The sequence below is a fragment of the Megascapheus bottae genome, chromosome 29, assembly GCF_031878675.1.
Source record: "Megascapheus bottae isolate mThoBot1 chromosome 29, mThoBot2.hap1, whole genome shotgun sequence".
NCBI lineage: Eukaryota > Metazoa > Chordata > Mammalia > Rodentia > Geomyidae > Megascapheus > Megascapheus bottae.
In genome coordinates this window covers 12,146,799-12,163,313 of record NC_143537.1, presented here as the reverse complement: position 1 = coordinate 12,163,313, position 16,515 = coordinate 12,146,799, and the positions used below count along the sequence as shown (strand labels likewise).

Genomic DNA, 16,515 nt, shown 5'->3' with positions numbered 1-16,515 from the left:
GTTTGAGTTTGGGAAGTTGGGTGTGACTTCTGAGAGACAGATTTTGCACACTGGCTGTACTCATCAGATTGCACCTCTGGATATTTGCTCTGACATTTTGGAATGGATATTTTCTTCCTTGAAGAATCCTCACATTCTCCACATGGATTCTCCCCCTTGTACATTTTTTTATGTGTAGTGACTGTAGATCTTAAGGACAATCTTCTTCCACAGATAGTACCTTCAGGTGTTTTCCTTCCTTCCTGGTGTATCTCATGGGCAAGGAGAACAGGCCTATCATAGTCTTCTGTGTATTCATTATGGTTTTGAGAGGGCTCTCCCCCATCAACACAATTATGTCTAAACGATATGGCCTCTGGGGTTAATACCTGCTTTTCTCCACCATATTTCAAGTACTGCAGCTTATCTGGACTTTCATCATTTTGAGTGAAATGCTCAGAATATCTGAGGGATTGTTCTACTGAAGGAGACACAGCAGGCCTGTATGCAGCATGCATCTCATCGGGCTTACTCGACAGAAGCATGCTCTGACACTCATTGAGCTTGTCAGTCCTCAGCCCTAAGGAATCCCCAGTATTTCTCATCAGCTCTGGCTTCCGTTTTGACTCAACGTAAAGTTGGTACTAATCTCACTCTTTCCTCCACTGTGTTACTATTCATGCTTTCTATTTCACACATACATTCACCTCTATTTTTCTCACAGGTTTGAGTCATTGCCTCCATCTTTTGGACATGTAGAATGAGTCATGGAAAAAAAAGATAAATGAGAACCATCCATCGTAGCTGTTAACAGATTTCAAAATATCAAATTAGGAAGTGATGTATGAGAAATATATGCTTTTCTGTCTAGTGTATTAATTAAGAAACCAATACTAATATTTCACAGAGAAAAATGTTTCTCTGTGTTTGCTTTATTGTTTGTTTTACACCAGAGGAAAATTTACTCAAATTACTCAACTTTGTACTAATACATTATGCAGCTTTTTTCTCAACCATTAGTTGTTCTATGCTTTTCACATAAGAGTTTATGCACTGAGTTCTAGCTTTCTCTATCTTACACAAAGTGTCATCAAAATTCTTTTCCTAGCACTCCTGTTCCTCAGAAACTTGGAAAACAAAAGATACTCCAGCTCACCATCTAGTTAATCATCCTCACTAGACTAAAAGCTTTGGTTCTGGATCTCAGTCTCGGCCCACCACTCATAAACTATTTTGGTTTTCAGAGGAGAACAGCCCTGATGTATTCCTTATTTCCTCACACCTGAATACTCGTACTTTTGAAGAAAATTAAAGCTCTTTTCTCTCTTCTTTCTTTTTTTGTCAGTTGTGGGACTGGAACTCAGGGACTGGACACTGTCCCTGAGGTCTTCGGCCAACACTAGTGCACTACCAGTTTGACCTTCTGGATCACTTTCATCTTTCTGGGGTTAGAGAGAAGCGTCTAAAGGACTTTCATGCCTGGCCTCTTTGAACGGAGATCCTCAGATCTCACCCTCCTGAGCAGGTACGATTACAGGTATGACCCTCCAGCACCTGGTACAAAATGAAATCTCATTTTCTACATTATTCACTTTATTCTATTTGTTCCATTGTGACTTCCACAGAAAGAAGGAAATTGCTAAGTTCACTGTCACAGAAATATTATTAGATCTCCATATGAATTCTGTCACTAGGCTAAACTCCCTGTCTCCTATGTGTGTTCAAGGAACACTGAGCTATATTCCTTTGGTGAAGAAATTTTGATATTTCTTACATTCATATGGATTCTCCCTTGTGTGTGTTCTCTGATGAAAACTGAGGTATGCCATCTTCTTGAAAAACTTTCCACATTTGTTTCATTCATAGTATTTCTCTGTTGTATGTTAAGGAGTTCTCAGCTGTGCCTTCCTGCATTCATAAGGCTTCGACCCAAATGGTTTTTCTAATGCAGGAGATGTGACCTCTGCTTCAAAGACAGTTTATAATCTCAGGGTTCTCTCTTGCATGGGTTGTCTGATGCAAACTGAGTTTTTATGTAGTTGAAAGATTTTCACATTTATTATTCCTAAAGTATCTCACGTGTGTGAATTCTCCTATGTCTTTTGAGATTTGAGTTCTGGTTAAAGGCCTTTCCACACTGTTGACATTCATAAGGTTTCTGTCCTGTGTGAATTCTTCTATGTAGGTTGAGAGCGGATTTGAAGTAGAAGGACTTGTTACATTCCTTACATTCAAAGGGTTTCACTCCTGTGTGTGTTCTCTGATGTAAAATGAGGTGTCCATTCTGTCTGAAAGACTTTGCACATTTTGTGCATTCATAAGGTTTCTCTCCTGTGTGTGTTCTCCAGTGGTTTTTCAAAACTCTCTTGCATCTGAAGGATTTGTCACATTCCTTACATTGGAAGGGTTTCTCTCCTGTGTGTGTTCGCTGATGGGAAGAGAGATATGACTTTCGTCTGAAAGACTTTTCACATTGGTTACACTTATAAGGTTTCTCACCTGTGTGAATTCTATAATGCATATTAAGATATGACTTCTTCATGAAGGTCTTTCCACATTGGTTGCATTCATAAGGTTTATTCTCGGTGTGAATTCTTGTACGTATATTGAGATCTGATTTCAGGGTGAAAGATTTGTCACATTCCTTACATTCAAAGGGTTTCTCTCCTCTGTGTGTTCGCTGATGGGAAGAGTGGTTTGACTTTTGTCTGAAAGACTTTTCACATTTGTTACACTTATAAGGTTTCTCATCTTTGTGAATTCCGTGATGCAAAGTGAGGTTTGACTTCTTTCTGAAAGATTTTCCACATGTGTTGCATTCATAAGGTTTCTCACCTGTGTGAATTCTATAATGCACATCCAGATAGGACTTCCACTTGAAGGTCTTTCCACATTGATTGCATTCATAAGGTTTCTTTTCTGTGTGAGTTCTGTGGTGTTTGTTCAGAACTGATACCTGGGTGGAAATATTCCGATGTCCGTGTCCACAGGGTTTCTCTTCTGTGGGTGTTTGAGTTTGGGAAGTTGGGTGTGACTTCTGAGAGACAGATTTTGCACACTGGCTGTACTCATTGGAATGCACCTCTGGATATTTGCTCTGACATTTTGGAATGGATATTTTCTTCCTTGAAGAATCCTCACATTCTCCACATGGATTCTCCCCCTTGTACATTTTCTCATGTGCAGTGACTGTAGATCTTAAGGACAATCTTCTTCCACATACAGTACCTTCAGGTGTTTTCCTTCCTTCCTGGTGTATCTCATGGGCAAGGAGAACAGGCCTATCATAGTCTTCTGTGTATTCATTATGGTCTTCAGTGGGTTCTCCCACATCAACACAATTATGCCTAAACGATATGGCCTCTGGGTTTAATACCTTCTCTTCTCCACCATATTTCAAGTACTGCAGCTCATCTGGACTTTCATCATTTTGAGTAAAATGCTCAGAATACCTGAGGGATTGTTCAGTTGCGGGAGACACAGCAGGCCTGTATGCAGCATGCATCCCTTTGGGCTTACTGGAGAGAAACATGCTCTGACACTCAATGAGCTTGTCAGTCCTCAGCCCTAAGGAATCCCCATTATTCCTCATCAGCTCTGGCTTCTGTTTTGAACTCAACTTAAAAGTTGGGACTAATCTCACTCTTTCCTCCTCTGTGTTACTATACATACTTTCTATTTCACACACACATTCAGCTGGATTTTCCTCACAGGTTTGAGTCATTGCCTCCATCTTTTGGATATCTAGAATGAGTCATGGGAAAAAAAAATACAAATGAGAACCAAAGATCCTGTAACGGGAAGGTAAAGACTTTTTCTTCCATCCTAACTGTTAAGAGCTTTTAAAATATCGAAGCAGGAATTGATATGAGAAATACATGCTTTTCTATCTAGTGTTTTAGTTAAGAAAGTAATACTGATATTTTACAGAGAAAATTGTTTTTGTGTGTTTCCTTTTTTTTTTTTACATCAGAGGAATATTTCCTCAAATTCCTCAACTTTGTACTGATAAAATTTTGAGCTCAATACTTACCTTCGTTATTTACTTTCTTTCAAATATTATTAGCTTGATCATGGGAGAAAAGCTGCTTTCTTTACATTCACATTTTTGAAATATCTAATATATTATGCTGCTGTGTTTCTGAACCATTAGGTGACACTTTGCCTTTCACATAATGGTTTGTGCATTCAGTTCTAACTACTCATTATGAATTATTGAGGTATCTGTGGGAATTTTAATTTTTGTGTTTCTCTATCTTAGACAAAGTCTCATGAAAATTCCATTCCTAACACTCCTGCTCGTCATAACCATGGAAAACCAAAGATACTCCAGATCACCACCTACTTAATTATTCTTATTAGACTAAAAGCTTTGGTTTTGGACCTCAGTCTCTGCCCACCACTGATAAACTATTTTGGATTTCAGAGTAGAACAGCTCTGATGTATTCCTTCTTTCCGCACACCTGCATACTCCTAGTTTCCAATAAAATTAAATCTCTTTGCCCTCTTTCTTTCTTCCTTTTTTTGTCAGTTGTGGGACTTGAACTTAGGGCCTGGACACTCTCCTTGAGTTCTTCAGCCAACACTACTGCACTACCACTTTGACCCACAGGGTCACTTTCAGCTTTCTGGGGGTTATTTAGAGAGCAGTGTCTAAAGGACTTTCATGCCAAGGCTGGCTTTGTACAGAGATCAGCAGATCTCACACTCCTGAGTAGCTAGGATTACATGTGTAATCCAGCAGCACCTGGCAGAAAATGAATTCTCATTTTCTACATTATTCACTTTATTCGTTTTGTTCCATAGCGACTTCCACAAAAAGAAAGAAATTGCTAACTTTACTGACACAGACAAATTAGTAGGTCTCCATATGAATTCTTGTTTCACAGGCCTTTGACACAAGGATCACCTACCTTTCTGACACACACAGGACACAGGGAAACTAGCAATATTATCCCTCCATACAGCACAAGAAGAACTTAGCCTCTGAGTACAGGCCTCAGTATCACTACATGTGATGATGTAACTCACCTGTGAAGTTCTGGTCAGAGGCTCCCCATGGTTCTGTACCTTGCTCCAGCTTGGCAATCAATGGAGGTTTAGCAAAACAGTGCCCTGCTAATAAGAAGTAGTGGAGAACTATTGCTCATGCTGGGTCATCACTGCTCTAGGATGTCACACAGATTGTTCACAAGGCTGATCCTAATCTTGTTTCTCTTATCTCACTGGTTGCATGGTTGACAAGCCCAGAACTTTGCATTCAGTTGGCTAAGTAATTGTCTGGCATGAACTTAGATCTCTTGCTTCAAGCTACAATTCTATCAGTTTGAGTACAGGAACCACTTCCAGTCTTCAGTAGTTAATTGGAGATAAGAGCCTCATGGGGATTTTTCTGCCATTGATGACATCAACCCCAAATTCTCAGATTTCAGCCCCCTAAGGAGCCAGGATTACAGGAGTGAAGCACTGAAATCAGTGCTTCATTTAGTGTGCAAATCCTGTGGACTGGAATCTTACACTCCAATAAGACAAATAGTCATAAATCCACTACAAACAATGACATTGACCTTGTACATTATTATGATTTTTGCTCACCCAAGGACACCAAGTTGCTGTAGGTATCTAGCATGACATCCCTGTACATGGTTCTCTGGGCAATGTTCAGGATCTGCCACTCCTGCCAGCTGAAGTCCACAGCCACATCATCAAATGACACCAGCTTCTGTAACAGCACATTTCCATCAAGTCATCAGCCCCGAGGCATAAGAATACCAAGTGTGAAAATGCACTCTTCTATGTATATGTCTTATCTGACATCAAATGTTTGGAGCTTGCTCTGTTATCTAGAGAGTAGGGTAAAGAAAAATTAAACCAGAAATGTTTGTCTCTATTAACTTAGCAATTAGTATCACAATGTTTCTGCTGGTAGGATTACACACAAAGAAGCAATGCTGAGGAGTTTATAACCTGGAAGGATATAATTACCTATACATAGGTGTCTGAAAGAATTCCTTAGCTTAATTTGATAAAATTTACTATTTCTCAGGATAACAAGGAAGTAAACAAATTATTTTTCCATATTTTCATATTCTTCCTAACTGAATATCCTAATTTGGTCTTTTATAAAGAGCTCTTGTATGCAAGCAGAACAGATTCAAGACATCACATGGAACACATATCCAATTCAGACATCTATGACAAGTAGAGTGTCCAGGGGAATGATTAAGTGAGTGACAATACACAAGAATGTAGCTCATGGGCCAGGAGTGTAGCATAGGGATAGACTACTTGCCTAGCGTGAATGAAACCCTGGGTTCAAATCCTCCGTACCTCATACAACTGAAAAAAAAAGCCAGAAGTGGCACTGTGGCTCAAGTGGTGAAGTGCTAGACTTGAAAAGCCAGAGGACAGTGCCGATCCCCTAAGTTCTAGCCTCAGGTCTGGCAAAAAAAGGAAAAAAAGAAACAAGAAAGAAAAGAAAATGGAAAAGAATGAAGCTAATGAAGAGCTTGGAATGTGGCTTAGTACTGAAGTGATTGCCCAGCATTCATGAAGCTCTGAGTTCGATTGCTCACTATCACATAAATCGAGGAAGCCAGAAATGGTGCTCTGGCTCATGTGGTAAAGGGCTAGTCCCAAGTCCAAGAGTTCAAGCCTCAACAATAAGAAAGTAGGGAATGACTGATGGAACATTTAAAAGGTATGACTTACTTCTCACAATAAAAATATGCTATCTTGTACTGCCAGTGGCTACTCAGGAGGCTGAGACATGAGGACTGAGGTTCAAAGCCAGCTAGTGCATTAAAGGACACTCATCTCCAGTTAACCTCAAGAAAATGGGAAGTGGGCCTTGGATCCATGGTAAGGGTGGTGGCCTTGAGCTAAAGAGCTCAGGGACAGTGCTCAGACTCACTTTAAGTCCCATGACCCAACAAAAAAAACAAAAAAAGTCACTGGTGGGAGTTTGGCTTAGTGGTAGAGTGCCTGCCTAGCTTGCACAAAGACTAGGGTTTGATTCCACAGTACCACATATACAGAAAAAAGGCAGAGCTGGTGCTGAGGCCCAGGTGGTAGAGAAAGTCCAAGGACAGTGCTCAGGCCCTGAGCTTATGCCCAGAACTGGCCAAGAAAAAAAAATCTTTTGGGCTTTTGTTCCTGGGACTGGCTTTGAACCTGATCCTCAGATCTCAGCCTCCTGAGTAGCTAGGATTTCAAGTGTGAGCCACTGCACCCAGCCTGCTACTAAAGTTCTAAAGATGGAACTGTGGTCACCCATACCAGATACTTCCTAATTAAAAAAGGAAAATGTAGTGCCAGCACAAATTTTTGTGACCTTTGCTACCTCCTACAGACGGAATGAAGGTTGGAAGGGACTAAACACTTTCTTGACCAAGTTAGCCATGCAATAGGCCTTCATGGAAGAATGTGGACAAATGTATAGGAGTTTCAGGAATATTCAAGAAGACAGAAATGTGAAATACAACCACCACCTGCAGGGCAAAGAAAAGAAAAGAAAGAGGGATTTGATCTAAAAATAACAGAACATTTTAAAAGTTGGAATAAAATATCATACTAATTTCTTGAACAGAGTGTAAAGGAGAGGTTAAAAGGACTGCTCAGGGCCTGAGCACTGTCCTTGGGCTTTCCTTAAGATTAGTGCTCTACCACTTGAGCCATAGCACCACTTGCAGCTTCTCTATGTATGTGGTAACTAGGAATTGAACCCTGGCCTTAGTGCATACTACACAAGCTCTCTACTACTAGGTCAAACTCCCAGACCCCAAAAGGAGAGACTATTGACTCCCTCACTGAACCCAATACATATGAATAATGACCAACAGTTCTTCCAATCCAGCCATGCTTGACAATACTGGAGATGAACGCTGGCTGAACACAAAAGGGAAACCTATCTGTAAAGTAATGAAAGAGAACAATCTTCAATTCACAATCCATTAAGCAGACAAACTAAAGTGGTGCTAGGGCTCAAGTGGTTGAGTGCTAGGCTTGAGAAAGCCCAAGGATAGTGCCCAGGACCTGAGTTCTAGCCCCAGGAAAGGCAAAACAAACAAACAAACAAACAAACAAACAAAAAAACCCTACAGTGATAATTTCAGGAAAAGATCATTCAATAACAGCTCATCTAAATTTTGATTGTGTTACAAGACACATGAGAATGACAAACCATGCCAACATAGTCATATACTCGACAAGGTAATTAAAATAGTTTATGTTTAGGTAATTATAAAGGAATGTATAGACAATATATTTTATATAACCTCTCTGAAATAATTTGTAGAAGGGAAACTTATAGCACCATATTCGTGATTCCTAATGCGTGAAGATTCAATATATAAATAAGTGTCTTAAAAACAAAATTATACAGATTAGTGATATAGATTCATTAATATTGCATATGGATTAGTGATATAGATTCAATAATACTGTATATACTCGATAAATATTAGGCCCTGAGTTCAAATAATTACTCAACAGAAAAAAATAGGCAATAGATTCACGTTATAAATGGAATTATTTCATTGGAAAGTAACTATATTGTATGATGTCATATACTGACACTGTGAGAATATTGCACACTTTTACAGTAATAATACAGTGAAGTATAGTCATCATGTCCTTTTCCTATGCCTTCCATGACCAAGAATAAGACTGGGCAGGACATTTATTTTCTTGCAGTTCTATAGAATAACAACAATTTTTGTGCATGTGTAACTTCTTCTGAAGCCCTAGGCATTAGCCTGAGGATGGTCTTTGTTCTGTACATAAAATTTCTAGTGAGGCCAGGAGTTTGGACTAATGCTAGTAGAGTCCTTGCCTAGCATGTAAGATAGTCCGGGTTCGATTCCTCAGTAACACATACATAGAAAAAAGCCAAAGTGGTGGTGAGTCTCAAGTGACAGAGCTCCAGCTCTGTCCAAGGACAGTGCTCAGACCCTGAGCTCAAGCCCAGGCCTGGTAAAACAATTAATTAATCAATTAATTAATTAAATTTCTAGTTAATTCTTCATGAAAAAACAGTCAAACTATCAGACTAGATTATAGCTACTAGATCATGAATAACCTTTTGATGGCCGAGAGTTTGGCTTAGTGGTAGAGTGCCTGCCTAGAATGCACAAAGGTCCAGTTTTGATTCCTTGGTACCACATATACAGAAGAAAGCCCGAAGTGGTGCTGAGGCTCAAGTAGTAGAGCTCTAGCTTGTGAAAGTGCAAGGACAGTGCTCAGGCCCTGAGCTCAAGCCCAGGACAGGCAAAAACAAAGAAACAAACAAAAAAAGGAACTCTGAATCTGAGAGTTTAAAGCTCCACCCTGAACTGGGAGTTTGGCCTAGTGGTTAAAGTGCTTGCCTAGCATGCACGAAGACCGGGGTTCGATTCCTATGTACCACATACGTAGACAAAAAGCCGAAAATGGTGCTGAGGCTCAAGTGGTGGAGCTGTAGCCTTGAGAAAGTCTAGGACAGTGCTCAGGCCCTGAGCTCAAGCCCAGGACTGGCAAAAAAAAAAAAAAAAAAAAAAAGCTAAGGGACAGTGCCCAGGCTCTAAGTTCAGGCCCAGCTACTAGCACTAAAGCTCCACCCTGCCAGCATTCAGAATGCTGAAAGCTGGCCAAGAAGGGTTAAAACAGCAACTCTGGAGTGTTCAGAGACTGAGATCACACCTCTTCCTTAGTGCTGGAAAGGCTGGGAACCAAACCTGTGGATGCTGTTGACCTTGAAGGCTAGCTAAGGAGGATTTCATGTCGGGACTTTGTGTGGTCTATAGTGTCCTGTCTTAAAAGAATAAAAGTTGGTTTGCACTAGGATGCAAAAGGAAACAATCCCTGCGCTTTCTCTCTGTCTCTGTGGCTGCCCATATTGAATAAGGGATTACATCATGAGTAAAAAAAAAAAAAAAAAAAAAAGAATAAAAGAATAAAAGCCTCTTAAAACTCTGTTTTGGCTCTGATTGAAATATTAATATAGATGTTTTATTTTTTTCATGTATCCATTGCAACCTTCCCTCTGTGAACTAAATATGCTTGCTTGCTGGGACTCTAGGCCCAAAGGCTAGTCAAACTTGAGAAGCCCAGTTTTTCTTTACTGCTCTATTTTTTTTTATCTCTTCTTCTTTTTTTTTTTTTTTAATTTTCTTTGGGTCTGGAATCCAGTACAAGTGTCTCAGTTTATAGTTAGCAACAATTTTCCTATATAATGGGTGAGAAAAAATGTCAATTCTGGCTAGGTGCAGTGGCTCTTGCCTGTAATCCTAGCTACTAAAGAGGCTGAGATCTGAGATCAAGGTTCAAACCTAGCCCCGGGACAAAATAACCTAACAGTCTTCTCTCCAATTCAACCCAAGAACACAGCAAGTGGCTCCAGGGTAGGGCAGTAGCCTCTAGCTGAAGAGCTCAGGGACAATGCCCAGGCCCAGGGATAGAATGGTGAGGCTTGAGTTGATAAGTTCAGGAATAGGACCCAGGTTAAGTTCAAGGCCCATTGTCAACAAAAAAATAGGGCTGGTACCTTGGCCTAGTGGTAAAGTGCTTGGCTCACATGCATGAAGGCCCGTATTTGATTCCTCAGGACCACCTACATAGAAAAAAAAAAAGCTGGAAGTGGTGCTGAGTTTCAAGTAGTAGAATTCTAGCCTTGAGAAAGTTCAAGGATAGTGCTCATGCCCTAATCTCAAGCCCAGGACTGGCAAAATTAATCAATAAATAAGTAAATGAGTGGATGAATGTAAAAAAAAAAATGTTACTTCTGGCAGGAGTTTGGCCTAGTGGCAAGAGTGCCCGCCTAGCATACAGGTTTGATTCATCAGTGCAACATACTCAGGAATGGTAAAAAAGAAAAAAAAAAAAAAGAAAGAAAGAAAAGAAAAGAAAATGTCAATTCCAATAGCCAAAGGACAATTGATCAATAAGAAAAACTAGTTCCTGGCAGGGAGTTTGGCCTAGTGGAACAGTGCTTGCCCACCATGCATAAAGACCCGGGTTCAATTCCTCAGTATCACACACACAGAAAAAGCTGCACAAAATGAATCCAAAACAAGATTATTTGAAGAAAAGAAAAAGGTGAGATATATGACCAAGAGGTAGGGCCAGAAAAGCATAGCCCAGTGGTAGAGTACTTGCCTAGCATGCAGGAAGACCCAGATTTGATTCCTCAGACAGTGTCACATACACAGAAAAAGCCAGAAGTGATGCTGTGGCTCAAGTGGTGGAGTGCTAGCCTTGAGGAGAGCCCAAGCACAGAGCTGAAGCCCTAAGTCCAAGCCCCAGAACTGGCCAAAAGAGAAGGAATGAAAAATAAAGAAGGAAGGAAGAGGGATGGAGAATAAGAAAAATAAATTGGGGCACATGTAGCCTAATTTCCAAGTAAGACACAAACCACAAAACTGTCCAAGAAGCATGTATGGAGAGGAATTTGTACACATGCAGCTTATCTCTTCTAGCACACTTGAAGTTGTGTGTGAACACACTATTTCAGCTGCTCCACTAGCATTTCATTAAGCTACATTTATTTATGTTACTCGTGGAATGTGATGTCTCACTCTCTGCTAGACAACCTTCCATGAGAAGTCACTTCCCCATTGTCACTGAACCACATAACAAGTGTGGCTACTTTTTCTTACATCAGAAAAATTAAAAACAACCAGAAGCAAATTAGCACTCAATGTAGACAGAATGTAAGATTTTATAATCTGTTCAATATAATACCATCTTTATCTCTTTGTTTTTAAATCTACAAAACAGTTTCACAAAATGAAAGGTAAAACCCAGAGAAATAAAAAGCAACTCACCACAGTTCTTCTCATTTTTTCTTGCTTTTGACAATGCACAGAAGTTTCTGGAAGCATGGCTGGGAGAAAAAGCAAATGAGGTGGTTAGGACAGAGTCTGTGTGGTTTTGCCCTATTTTTTCCTGCACAACACAGGCTATTTAGGCTGGAGAAGCATAAAGCCTTCTTATAGACCCTTTTATATCTCATGAATAGCAATAAACTCTCTGCTAAAGAAGAATCCAGTCCATTAGATGGTACATAGATAGTATAAAAGCAATTTATTTATAGATTAATAGATATACGGAATTCGTAATGCTAATGTTCGCTTGGGTGGGAATGTGGACTAGTGGTAGAGTGCTTGCTTAGTATGCATGATGCCCTTGGTTTGATTCCTTTGTACCACAGGCACAGAAAAAAGCCAGAAGTGGTGCTGTGGCTCATGTGGTAGAGCTGTAGCCTTGAAAAAGCTCAAGGACACTGTCCATGCCCTGAGTTCAAGTCCAGAACTGGCAAAAAGCTACTGACAACAAATGTTTCCACATAAAAGAATTAACTAAAAATTAACTAAGAATTAACAAAAAGAAAACCAAACCTTCATTAAAACTAGTTTTTACTGAAATACACTGAGGCATGTATGAATGATTACTTTATTAATTCAAAGGTATCCAAGGACTGCACTGACCATTTGTGTATTACCTCATTCATTTACATACTAAATACCACAAGAAACATGCATTTATAACTCAGTATTTTTTACACACACTTATACAGGAGAAGTGTATATGCTATGTAAGTCTTGTGTTATGATGTTTCAATAATGGCTATCAAATGGCACATTTCCGTATATTCAAACACTCAGAGTACCCTTGTGCATTGATTTGAAATTTGTCATTTAACCTGCTTTTGTCAAAAGGCCATCAGTAAAGACAATACAAGTCCTTAATGCTGACTTTCCTAAACAGTCAAATGAAGGACGTTGGCCAGCCTGCTGGAGACACAGGGCCTAATAAAGATGCCACATAGAATACCGGTCAAAGGAGTGTCTCAATCCAACCCACACATCCTGAGTAAGAGAACCAGAAGATGATAGTCTTTTCTCGGGTCCTTTTCTGCCTGGACTGGCTTTGATCCTTGATCCTCAGACCTCAGCCTCCTGAGTATCTCAGATTACAAGCATGAGCCACATGCTTGTGAGACTTTAGTGCCTGAGCTGGCTATGAACCACAATTCTCAGATCTCAGCCTCCAGAGAAGCTAGGATTACAGGCATCAGCCACGACAGACAGCTGGGACATTTTCTAATGGAAAATAACGTGAATTTTACAAAGAATAACAAAAATTGAAAATCTACTCTTGAGTCTTCAAGTGAGGGTGTTTTTGCTATGAAAGACAACAGGAATCACACAGCACTCTCTCAGTCATGGAGGGAAATGCACAGCTCCTGCTTCTCCTGGTCTGCAGGGCCCAGCTTGCTCTCCCGGCGTCCAGAGCCAGTTTCTGGCACCTGGTGGAGACCCGAGAGCTGATGGCAGCGACACTCATGAACCCCGAGTGGAGGAACACGTGGAGGTCGACTCTGCTCCCGTGCCCCAGCCCCGGCTCCCCACCTGACATGGGCTCCACACCTGACATGGGCTCCACAGCCTGAGATGCCTTCAAGTACAGCTGGGCGCCTACCTCGGGGGATTCCAACCTACAGAACGCCAAGTTAGTCTTCTGAGGAATCCAGCAGGAAGAGACACACGCGGGGATTTTCAAAGGGAAAACACCGAGCTGTGAGCGGGGACGCACAGACGCAAGGAGATCTTCCGCTTTCCGACCCCGCCTCAAAGCAAATTTCCTCCAATACCAAGGTCCCTGCCGAGAAACTACAACTCCCACAATGCACGGCGGCACCTTGGCGGAAGTGGGCTCCTTTCAGAAGTTCCACCACTGTCAGAACCTAGGTCCCAGGTGTGGCTGCATGTACTGGAAAGTTTCTCTCCCTGGTTGGGAGCCGAGGTGAATTTCTTCTTCTGTTGTACCCGAATTCCTAGAACCCCGAAAAGACCACCAGAGGCCACAGTCAAAGCTAAAAAGCAAGGGTCGTTTATTAAGAATCTAGACTCGGACCTCAGCCGATCCGTAACCAGCAACACTAAGAGGCCCTGAACAAGGATTTTACACAGCTTTTATAGGGGAATTCCATCGTTAAAATCACCTGATTGGCTGTTTAGTAACTCAAACCACTGGTTGCTTTAAGATTAATCAGAGCTCAGGTGTCTAACCACTGAGCATCAAGCTGTTGCCACCTGGGGTTCCAGTACATGGGCCCTGAGCAAGGGGGAGAGGGGGTCATTCCCAGAACACTTCAAATTACTGTTTGCCTCTGGAAGCATTGTAAGACAACGCAGGAAATGGAAGCGTATGGGGAGCACTAGATAAGCTGACTTGTAATTTTTTTATTTTTTTTGTCAGTTGAGGGTCTTGAACTCTGGGCCTGGGCCTTGTCCCTGAGTTCCTCAGCTCCAGGCTACCGCCCAGCCCTTGGTGCCATGGTGCCCCTCCGGTGTTCTAGAGTTTAATTGGACATAAGAGTCTCCAGGATTTGAAAGCCGGGGCTGGTTTTGATCCGCAGTCCTCAGATCTCAGCCTCCTGGGAATTTAGGAATACAGGCTGAGCCACCGCCTCTGGCTTTGGCTTTTTAATTCCTAGATGTAATAATGGCATTGAGGTTATGAGACTACATTGGTTTTGGTTTTCTTGGAGTGTAAAGTATGTCTCTGTATCCCCTTCAAGTTTTGAGTATCTTCCCTGTCCCTTTGAAAAGATATTTGTAGGCCAGGACCTAAACTAATTCCTGGATAATTTTCTACTGCTCTAATGTTTACGCTGGAATAAAATAGCTGGATTGTTATTGTAAGTCCTCAGTTTACTGAGTGAAATCACCAGTGCTAGAACAGAGTGAAAAGACAATTGATAATTTTAAATGGCTAAGTTGTGATTTCTCAGATATATGACACAGAATTTATTGAATGCCTTTGAGGTTTAATTTCTTGCCTTTATTTACTTATTTATTTATTGGTTGGTTGGTGGGTTATAGGGCTTGAACATTGGATCTGGGCACTGGCCCTGAGTTCTTTGGCCCAAGGCTAGCACTCTCCCACTTGAGCCACTGTACTACTTTCTAGTTTTCAGGTGGCTAATAGGAGATAAAAGCCTCACTGACTTTTATGCCCAGGCTGGCCTGAACTGCAATCCTCACTTCTCAGCCTCGTGAGTACCTAGGATTACAGGCATGAGCCACTGGCACCGAGTTCTGCTTCTTTCTTTAAAAGATGTTTGTTCCAGTACCTATTCGCTGTGCTATACTTTTTTTTTTTTTTTTACTCCCCTGTGTTGGGCTTGAACTCAGGTCCTGGGCACTGCAAATGTCAATTCTGTGAACCAGCTTGTTTGTGAAGGGACCCCTTTCTTGACTTCCCTCCAAATCCATCTCCTATAGGCATTGCCCATCTTCCGGAAAAAGGAGTACTTGACTCAACTCAGGGGCTGTAAATTCCCTGATAACAGCTCAGATTACAAGAGCAGCTTAACCAGGTGGAGTTACCAGAATTCCTCCCCCACCCTACCCCCTCAGCTTGCCAGAAAACTCCCTCTCTTTCCTTTGTTGTCAGAGCAGTGTGCCAGAAGCCCACCTAGATGATAGGTCAATTCAAACAGCAAAGGCGTCAGTGGTTGCCCTAGCCATCTCTCAAGTAGCTTGAGATTCCATTGGCCCTTCTGTATGGCCAAGCCTAACCATACGGCTAGTGGCCTAAAAAGTAACCTGTGAGATTACAAGGGCTCGCTCTCTCACATCTTAGAGAAGGCCCTGACTGGTCAGTACGATTCTCTATGCTAGGCGTGGAATAAAACTCTGTTTAACTCCTGCTTTTGTGTCAGACTTGTTCCTTTGATCACAGACCCTAATATTGGGGGACTGGACCCTAATAGTTGCAGGCAAGATAAGGGAATGTGGGATCCCTCCCCCTTTCCCAGAAAGACCTAGCCAAATATAAATGTTGTGTGAGTTGTGGGTAATTCCCCCCACGAATGTGAAAGATGCAGCATGGAGAAATCATGATGTCAGCCTGGAAATGGGTTGGGAGAATCTAAGGAGCATGGCCTAGGGCCTCTTGACCTTGGCTGTGCAGGAAAGAGGAAGTCTCTTAATAGAAATTTAAGTTAAAAATCAGTCACATGTTTTTTCTATACCCGTCTCAAGCAGGTCTCGTGTAAGGGAAGGTTATGGGAGGAGATGACTGGTTAATTGCTGGTAATCACTTAGCCTCTGAAGAGCTGTAGCTAAAAATGAAGAGCCAGAGCTGAGAAGCTCTAGCTAGTCCAAATCCATCTTGTTAGAACTACCTCCATCTTGCAGACAGCTGGGAGATGATTTCCCCTAAACCCTTCTGGGAAGGATTACAAAGTGCCTTAAGCTATTCGCTCTGAGACTTAGTGGAGACATCGGGAAGTGGTCCCGAAGTCAGCAGCTGTGCTTCACAACTGTTTACACTTAATAAAGCAGATAAGGGGTTAAGGAGTCCATCAATGTAAGAGGTAATTAACTATAATATTGTGAAAATGGAAATTCCCCACACTTGTTTGTTCTGTACTGTAAAAACTGTGCTGACTCTATGCTCTGGGCCTCCAAGTGTCTCTGACTTTCATGGGCGTGGAGGACCAAACTGGAGCTTGCTAATAAACGGCTCTTTGCGGTTTGCATTGATCG

At 41.5% G+C, this 16,515-nt stretch overlaps 1 protein-coding gene and 1 non-coding gene across 2 annotated transcripts; one reads left to right on the top strand and one right to left on the bottom strand.

The window, feature by feature from the left end:
* Positions 1 to 472: 472 nt before the first annotated feature.
* On the bottom strand, positions 473 to 11,841 carry LOC150044774 (zinc finger protein 39-like). The gene is made up of 4 exons (XM_090321170.1): positions 11,782 to 11,841; positions 5,576 to 5,702; positions 5,012 to 5,095; positions 473 to 3,723 (listed from the first exon to the last, which is right to left on the bottom strand). Exons 1-4 carry the CDS (start codon positions 11,836 to 11,838, stop codon positions 2,045 to 2,047), a joined length of 1,947 nt encoding a protein of 648 aa, XP_090177296.1. The 5' UTR covers positions 11,839 to 11,841; the 3' UTR covers positions 473 to 2,044.
* On the top strand, positions 9,760 to 9,874 carry LOC150044775 (small nucleolar RNA SNORA31). Its single transcript, XR_016533134.1, has one exon. It is a non-coding gene; the product is annotated as a small nucleolar RNA SNORA31 (small nucleolar RNA).
* Positions 11,842 to 16,515: the final 4,674 nt, after the last annotated feature.